The 8,495-nt window shown below is 50.9% G+C and overlaps 1 protein-coding gene across 1 annotated transcript in view; it reads left to right on the top strand.

The window, feature by feature from the left end:
• Nucleotides 1-8,495, top strand: part of LOC128496811 (SCO-spondin-like) — a 77,810-nt gene that overhangs the window by 4,116 nt on the left and 65,199 nt on the right. The window contains exons 3-17 of the mRNA XM_053466612.1: nt 1-199; nt 762-844; nt 1,212-1,382; nt 1,794-2,038; nt 2,308-2,410; nt 2,512-2,670; nt 2,831-2,916; nt 3,067-3,192; nt 3,465-3,615; nt 4,004-4,244; nt 5,110-5,248; nt 5,866-5,992; nt 6,310-6,482; nt 6,907-7,128; nt 8,302-8,467. The exon at nt 1-199 is cut by the window's left edge and continues 11 nt beyond it. Of these exons, the coding sequence (XP_053322587.1) occupies nt 1-199; nt 762-844; nt 1,212-1,382; nt 1,794-2,038; nt 2,308-2,410; nt 2,512-2,670; nt 2,831-2,916; nt 3,067-3,192; nt 3,465-3,615; nt 4,004-4,244; nt 5,110-5,248; nt 5,866-5,992; nt 6,310-6,482; nt 6,907-7,128; nt 8,302-8,467 (2,391 nt within the window). The remainder of the gene's footprint in view (nt 200-761; nt 845-1,211; nt 1,383-1,793; nt 2,039-2,307; nt 2,411-2,511; nt 2,671-2,830; nt 2,917-3,066; nt 3,193-3,464; nt 3,616-4,003; nt 4,245-5,109; nt 5,249-5,865; nt 5,993-6,309; nt 6,483-6,906; nt 7,129-8,301; nt 8,468-8,495) is intronic.

Genomic DNA, 8,495 nt, shown 5'->3' with positions numbered 1-8,495 from the left:
AACGCACAATCCAGGTGATGGAGGAGGAGGTGATCAGCCCCAGGAGGCAGCAGCAGGTCCTCTGCTCCCAGGTCTATCAGTTTAATCTGGACGGGTGGCAGCTGGACCAGGAGCAGATGAGGCGGGAATACGGCGGAGACGCCGGGATAGCGAGATATTACTCCGAGAACGGGGCAGCTTCCATGTGCTACATCTACAAGTGAGTGCGACGTTCTGTCATCTCCCCGTCATTCATCAGGAACGCTGACTGCTCATATCTTCATTCAGCGTCCATTCAACATACAGCGTTCATTCATAAAACATACAGCGTTCATTCATAAAACATACAGAGTTCATTCATAAAACATACAGCTTACATTCATAAAACATACAGCTTACATTCAACATTCTGCGTCCATTCATAAAACATTCTGCATTCATTCAACATACAGCGTTCATTCATAAAACATACAGCGTTCATTCAACATACAGCGTTCATTCATAAAACATACAGCGTTCATTCATAAAACATACAGCGTTCATTCAACATACAGCGTTCATTCATAAAACATACAGCGTTCATTCATAAAACATACAGCTTACATTCAACATTCTGCGTTCATTCATAAAACATACAGCTTACATTCAACATAGAGCGTTCATTCATAAAACATACAGCATTCATTCATAGAACATTCTGCGTTCATTCATAAAACATACAGCGTTCATTCAACATACAGCGTACAGTGTGCATGATGTGCTTTCCGTGTTCCTTGTCTCAGGCCCCAGAACACCAGACCCACTGTGTGGAACCGGACAGTGAGAGCGTGCTGCGAGGGCTGGAGTGGAGACCACTGTACGGAGGGTGAGTGGATGGAGGCAGCATGGAGGCCACTCAGGTAGCCAGAGGAGGTTTGGGTAAAAGGGTCAGGAATTTAAAGGGATTTAGTGGCCGGAGCCCCTGTCCGCGGAGTAACCAGATCACTGTATGTGTCAACATGCGATGAATGGGGTCCACGTTGTCTCCGCCCCCCTCTGTGGACAGCCTCGGGTTCCTCCATGTGGACAGTAACGTTTTTCTGCGGTTCCCTCGTGTTGCGGTAATTCTCTCACTCGTGTTGCGGTAATTCTCTCACTCGTGTTGCGGTAATTCTCACTTGCGTTGCGGTAATTCTCTCACTCGTGTTGCGGTAATTCTCACTTGCGTTGCGGTAATTCTCTCACTCGCGCAGGAGGAGGCTTCCTGGGTCGCTGTTTCTCCAGCTGGAACTGCCAGGACGCGTTGAGTCCACATAACGTGTCCCTCATGAGCATGGAAGAATGCTGCGTCCAGTCCTGGGGCCACAGCTGGAAGAACGCCACGTCTGACTTTTGTTTCAGCTGCTCCTACGTGGCACCGACGGGTGAGTCTCCCCCGCAGCATGATGGAGAGGAAACGCGTCTGCCACCTGCTAGAAGCTGATTCTGGGACATTTCTCTCCTTCTTTCTTGCTTTCTCTCGTTCTCTTTCTTTCTCATATTATTTTCTTTTTACTTTCTTTTTCTAACCTCCTTTCTCTTCCTCTCTCTCTCTTCTCACATGCTTTTCTTTCTGTCTTTTTCTAACTCTGTCTCTTCCTTATTCTCGTATTCTTTCTTTCTCTCTCGTTTTCTTTCTTTTCTTTCTTTCTTTTTCTTCTTTCTCTCCGGAGAACGGTTTCATGCACTTCTGCAGACCCTGGACTTGCGATCTCAGGAAGGTAGCCAATCACATCTGAGTCTGCGTTTAGGTAGTGAGTTGCAGCGGCTGACCGCGTTTCTCTCCCTCTCTTTAGAAATCCTGCCCTCCCCGTTCCTGATGAAGCCGTACCTCTCCACTGCACTGGTCGGCGTCTCTCCGCGGCCGGCGAGGCTTTTCTCCACCTGCGTGACGTGGGGGGGATTTCATTATCGTTCGTTTGACGGGAAATACTTCCACTTCCACGGAGCCTGCGCGTACAACCTGGCCTCGTCCACAGACGGCACGTGGGCCATTCGTATCTCTGAGGAGCGGTGCTCGGGGCCCGGCCCCTGCCCCAGGGTAAGACACGAAGCACCCCACGGGAACCGACCGAAATAACCCAAAATAAAAGAAAAATGTCATTGGTGATTAGGAGCTTTTTGGGGTTTGATTAACAATCCATGCCTCCTTAAACTCAGGTGAGTCGCTTAAATCCACCGAGTCACCTGTTGTGAAGCAGGAGCGTAGTTAATGGTCCCCCAGTGGGTCCGTAGACTGGTGGGGACGGCCCGTGGAGGGCCCGGGGTAGGAGCAGGATCCCATTCATCTTATTCGCTCTGTAACCCCAGGGTCTCCGGATGACGTTCGGTTTGGATGAAGTTGTGATAAAGGAAGGGGCAGTTTCGGTGAACGGCGCGCCGGTACCAGATCCAAATCCACACCTGCAGAACGGTGAGAGCCGGGCAAATACACTCCCCGTGGCTGGGGGGTAAATAGTTACATGGGGGGTCCGGCCCCCGGGGCGCCTCGGTCTTACGGCCTGTCTGTCACAGGGATCAGCGTGCTGTGGATCGGGGACTTCGTCTTCATAGAGAGCGGATTAGGCGTCAGGATCAAGTCTGACCGCGGGAACAATGTGTACGTAACGGTGACCTCTGACCTCCGGGGCAAGACGCAAGGACTCTGCGGGCTCTACAACGAGGATCCTGAGGGTAAAGGGGGTATTTATTGTGCGGGGTAACCTTGACACATGTTGGGGGAGTCTCGTTATCTCACGCGAGGGCCCACGTTGGCGCGTATGTGTCTGGAGGGCCCACGGTCCTGCGCGGCTGGCTGCTTGTGTTCTACAAAACGTTCTTTGCTTGCTTCCAGATGATTTTACCCAAGCTGGGGGCAGCATTTACCCCCACGCTGCCGGGTTTGGGAACTCGTGGAGAGTCCGAGAGAGCGACACAGAGGTGAGGCTGGAGGAAAGGGACCCGCGGGGGCCCACGTGACCCCTTTAACCCATTCATTCATTCATCCATCCATTCATTCATTCATCCATCCATTCATTCATTCATTCATTCATCCATCCATCCATTCATTCATTCGTCTCCGTCCCGTAGATGTGCGAGGAGGCTGCAGAGACCGGTCACAGCTGCGAGGCTCCCGGCCGAGAGGCCATCACGACGGAGGCCATTACAGTCTGCAAGAAGCTGCTCGGCGCCCCCTTCAGCCAGTGTCACCACAAGGTAAAGGGGCAGCTGCCGCGCGGGCACCAGAATAGAGGGCATTACAACGCAAAGGCATGTTGGTGGCGGCGGACAGACCCCTGCGTGGTGTAGCGGGGGGCGCCCTGTACAGACCAATCAGAACCTGCGAACTGGTTGGAACAGTTTCTGTGATTGGTCTTCCCCTCCCCTACATGTATATGATAGAGATATGACAGCGTGTTGCTGCCCCCCAGGGGTAGATCCTGGGGCAGTTGTGATGTAACCCGTGGCACAATCCTCTCTGCTGCCAGGTGGATCCGAGCGGCTTTTACGACTCCTGTATGTACTCGTACTGCCGGGACCCCAACGGGACGGACTCTGTGTGCCAGACGTTCGCCAGCTACGCCAGGGACTGTGCCCAGCAGAAGATCATCCTAACCTGGCGCCGGGCGGGATTCTGCCGTGAGTGTCTCTCCGCTCGACCTTATTGCCCACGTTTTATGTGTTACACCTGTGTGCAGTTAGAAGGGAGGGTGGTGGATAAGTGGAACAGCCTCCCAGCAGAAGTGGTAGAGGGTAATACAGTGAGGGCATTAAACACGCATGGGATGGGCATATGGCTCCTGAATCTAAGACGAGACCAACGACTGATTAAGGTTGAGTCGGGCAGACAAGAAACGTCCGTTTTCAGTAAATAACGGGCTGATAATAAGTATATTTCCCACCGCACACAGATTTCTGATTTTCTGGGCTCGCCCGGCGAGGTCTGGCGGGGAGCGTCATGTGAAGAAATTTTTCCTGTTGTTTGACATTTTTGACATATATTTTGGGGTGATTTCTTGCTTTCCAGAGAAGGCGTGTCTATCGGGTAAGCGGTATTCAGACTGCGTGTCTGCCTGCCCCGCCAGCTGCGCAGCCGTCGGGAGCTACGAGGACGGCCAGTGCCGGGACGAGTGCGTCGGCGGCTGCGAGTGTCCCGCCGGACTCTACCTGGAGGACGGCGTCTGCGTGAAGGAGGAGGACTGTCCGTGCTACCACCGGAGGCAGAAATATCTGCCCGGCGACACCATCAAGCAGCGCTGCAATCACTGGTGAGAGGCGGGGGGATCCGGTGGATCCCACGTGACCCCGGAGAGGGCGGGAAAAAAATCACGTGTCATATGTGCCGTGTCATATGTGTCAGCACGGCAAACCATCACACAATCCGGTTTCATACAGTAAACCAGTTTAATATGGAGTAAACCGGTTTCTGTCGCGTAAACCAGTTTGGTGCGGAGTAAAGTAAACTGGTTTGGCGCGGAATAAAGTAAACTGGTTTGGCGCTTAGTAAAGTAAACTGGTTTGGCGCTTAGTAAAGTAAACTGGTTTTTCGCGGAGTAAAGTAAACTGGTTTGGCGCGGAGTAAAGTAAACTGGTTTGGCGCGGAGTAAAGTAAACTGGTTTGGCGCGGAGTAAAGTAAACTGGTTTGGCGCGGAGTAAAGTAAACTGGTTTGGCGCGGAGTAAAGTAAACTGGTTTGGCGCTTAGTAAAGTAAACTGGTTTGGCGCGGAGTAAAGTAAACTGGTTTGGCGCGGAGTAAAGTAAACTGGTTTGGCGCGGAGTAAAGTAAACTGGTTTGGCGCGGAGTAAAGTAAACTGGTTTGGCGCGGAGTAAAGTAAATTGGTTTGGCGCGGAGTAAAGTAAACTGGTTTGGCGCGGAGTAAAGTAAACTGGTTTGGCGCGGAGTAAAGTAAACTGGTTTGGCGCTTAGTAAAGTAAACTGGTTTGGCGCTTAGTAAAGTAAACTGGTTTGGCGCGGAGTAAAGTAAACTGGTTTGGCGCGGAGTAAAGTAAACTGGTTTGGCGCGGAGTAAAGTAAACTGGTTTGGCGCGGAGTAAAGTAAACTGGTTTGGCGCGGAGTAAAGTAAACTGGTTTGGCGCGGAGTGCTGTCCTGACGCCTCTTTCTCCCGCAGTCTGTGCCGTGGCGGCCGGTGGCAATGCTCGCAGGAGAAATGCGCTGCAGAATGCGCCGTTTTGGGAGCTGCTCATTATACGACCTTCGATGGCAGGAGATTCTCGCTGCAGGGGAGCTGCGACCGCGTCCTGGTGCAGGTGGGCAATTCCCAAAGCGGGCTTTCTATGCAAAAACTCTAGGGGCCACACGGGGCCCACATCGGCAGATACAGTGGGTGTAATCAGTAAATCATGTCCTGTCCACGTGTGGCCCTCGGCATTTCACTCCTATAATAAAGTATTATTATTTATTATTATTATTATGATTGGTTGTTGTTGTTGTTATTGTTGTTATTATTTATTATTATTATTGTTATTATTTATTGTTAATATAGCGCCGTCCTATTCCGCAGCGCTGTACGGTGGCTTTTCTCCCCCATATATGAAGATTTACATAAATACATTTATTTATGAGTAGAAGATTTGGCAGATGAGCTTTTCTGGATTGCAACTCTCATAACTCCCAGCCAGAACGATGCATTAGATCTCCTGGATCTAAGACGAGACCAACGACAGGTTAAGGGGGCCGGATGGGGCCGATCTGCTGGCACATTCTGTTTTTTTGGGGAGTCTTGGGAGTTGTAGTCCACAAAAGCAGGTGCAGGAGAAATGGGTGGAAATGTGTATTTTACGGGATTTCTGCCATTTATCCTCATATAATGATATATATTCTATACGTCTCTTACCCCCCCCACGATATCTTCCGCGTCTCGTAGGATTATGTGGACGGGAAGCTGCTCATCACTGCGGAGAGCGAAACGTGCGGCCCCGAGGGGCCAGTCAGCTGTCTGCGGGGGATCAGGGCGACTGCGTACAAAACCACGGTCAGGCTGCGGGCCACAGGTACTGCAAGTGTTACCCTGCAGAGTATTACAACCCCCCGGGACCCCCTGCAGAGTATTACAACCCTCCCCGAGGCCCCGCCGGTAACGTTGTCTGAATATACCCCATTAACCCCAACCCGCTGCCCCCTGTCACTCGGCCATCGTGACGTTATAACTCCCTCTGGGGTCCCCCTGCGTCCCTGCGGGGCCCTGAGCAGTGGCTTATAGGGGGCCCTTATTACAAAATGAATCCATTTCTCCCAAACTTGCGTTAAGACCCCCATTTTCTGCCCCTCCTGAGGGTAATTGTAATGGGGGGTTCTTCCTCTCTTCCAGGGGAAGCCGAAGTGAACGGGCGAGACGTTCTGCTGCCCTTCGTGAACCCCGACCTGTCCGTCCGGCGGCTCTCCTCCACCTTCCTGCTCCTGCAGACGTTTGGCGCGCATGTTCTGTGGAACGTGGAGTTTCCCGCCGCTTACATCGCCCTCCAGCCAGCGTTCGCCCAAAAAGTGATTATTGTACAGCGCCACGGAACCTGCAGGCGCCATATCAATAAATAAAAGCCATCCTGCGGCGGTCGCGCATTACGCACCAATGTTTTGGGCTGTTTTGGGTCCACCTGTAAATTCATGTTTTTCTGCATTAAATTAACCCCATACAGCCCAATAAAGTAAGAGCAGCGATCTTATCCCCCGTCCCCCCGTTGGCTGATGGGGGTCCGGACGCCCTCCGTATCGTGAGCTTAGAGAGGCGGCTTTGTATTGACGTGAATCGGGGGTCCGCCGCATGTGGCCCCCCTCTGGCAGTAAAGGAGACCAGAGTGTTGCGCTGAAGGGGGGCACAGCGGGGGGATTTAACGCACGGGTTGTGTATATATATATATATATATATATATGGCACATTAATTACCCCTCTTGGGGGTCTGTCTGGCAGGTCCGGGGGCTCTGCGGGACCTTTAACTGGAACCAGAACGATGACTTCACCACCCCGGAGGGGGACATCGAGACCACCAGCTCCGCCTTTGCCAATAAGTACAAGGCGTCCGGCGAGTGTCCTGACGCGGAGCCCGGCGCGTTTGACCCGTGTGGGACGTACGCCCAGCGGAGGGAGTTCGCCGAGGCCTCCTGCGCCGTGATTGGCGGCTCCGTGTTCCAGGTACCGGCAGCGGGTATAACCCCCCCCCCCGAGAAGCCAATCAATGACCCGGATACAGTAAGCGTGAGGCGGGATGTATAGATTCTCGGCAGGGACCCCTATACATTCTGCAGGATTCCAGTATATCTGCTATATATATATATGATTAGCGTTATGGGGTCCGTATATATTCTGTATATATGCTGTATATGTATAGGGTCCGTATATATGCTGTATATGTATAGGGTCCGTATATATTCTGTATATATGCTGTATATGTATAGGGTCCGTATATATGCTGTATATGTATAGGGTCCGTATATATTCTGTATATATGCTGTATATGTATAGGGTCCGTATATATGCTGTATATGTATAGGGTCCGTATATGTGCTGTATATGTGCTGTATATGTATAGGGTCCGTATATATGCTGTATATGTGCTGTATATGTATAGGGTCTGTATATATGCTGTATATGTATAGGGTCTGTATATATGCTGTATATGTATAGGGTCCGTATATATGCTTTATATCTATAGGGTCCGTATATATGCGGTATATATGCTGTATATGTATAGGGTCTGTATATATTCTGTATATATGATTAGCGTTATAGGGTCTGTATATATGCTGTATATGTATAGGGTCCGTATATATGCTTTATATCTATAGGGTCCGTATATATGCGGTATATATGCTGTATATGTATAGGGTCTGTATATATTCTGTATATATGATTAGTGTTATAGGGTCTGTATATATGCTGTATATGTATAGGGTCCGTATATATGCTGTATATGTGCTGTATATGTATAGAGTCTGTATATATTCTGTATATGTGCTCTGTGTTATAGGGTCCGTATATATGATTAGCGTTATGGGGTCCGTATATATGCTGTATGTATGATTAGCGTTATAGGGTCCATATATATGCGGTATATATGTGATATATGTATAGGGTCTGTATATAGGTGGTATCTGCCGTGTATATGCTTAGCGTGTTCTGCAGGTGTTGCACATGGGTTTAGGGATCTTGTATGTGCTTTACATACGGTCAGTGGTTCTCTGTATGATCTCTCTATAGGGTTAGCCGTCCCGTATAGATATTGGATGTACCGTTGGTGGTTCCTATAGGTTCTGTCTATAGGGTTCGTGACCCCGCGCCCCTAACCCATGTTTCTGCCCCGTGCAGCCGTGCCATGACGCGGTGGAGTGGCAGCCGTTTTACGAGCTCTGTCTGCACGACGCCTGCCGCTGCGACCCCAACAAGCACTGCGTGTGCAGCTCGTTGGCCGCCTACGCCCGGCAGTGCGCCCAGGAGGGGGCGCCGGTGTCCTGGAGGAGCAGGACCCTCTGCCGTGAGTACCACCGCATGCCAGCCCCCCA

The sequence above is a fragment of the Spea bombifrons genome, chromosome 5 (genome assembly GCF_027358695.1).
Source record: "Spea bombifrons isolate aSpeBom1 chromosome 5, aSpeBom1.2.pri, whole genome shotgun sequence".
Classification (NCBI taxonomy): Eukaryota; Metazoa; Chordata; class Amphibia; order Anura; family Pelobatidae; genus Spea; species Spea bombifrons.
This window is presented reverse-complemented; position numbering and strand designations above follow the sequence as displayed.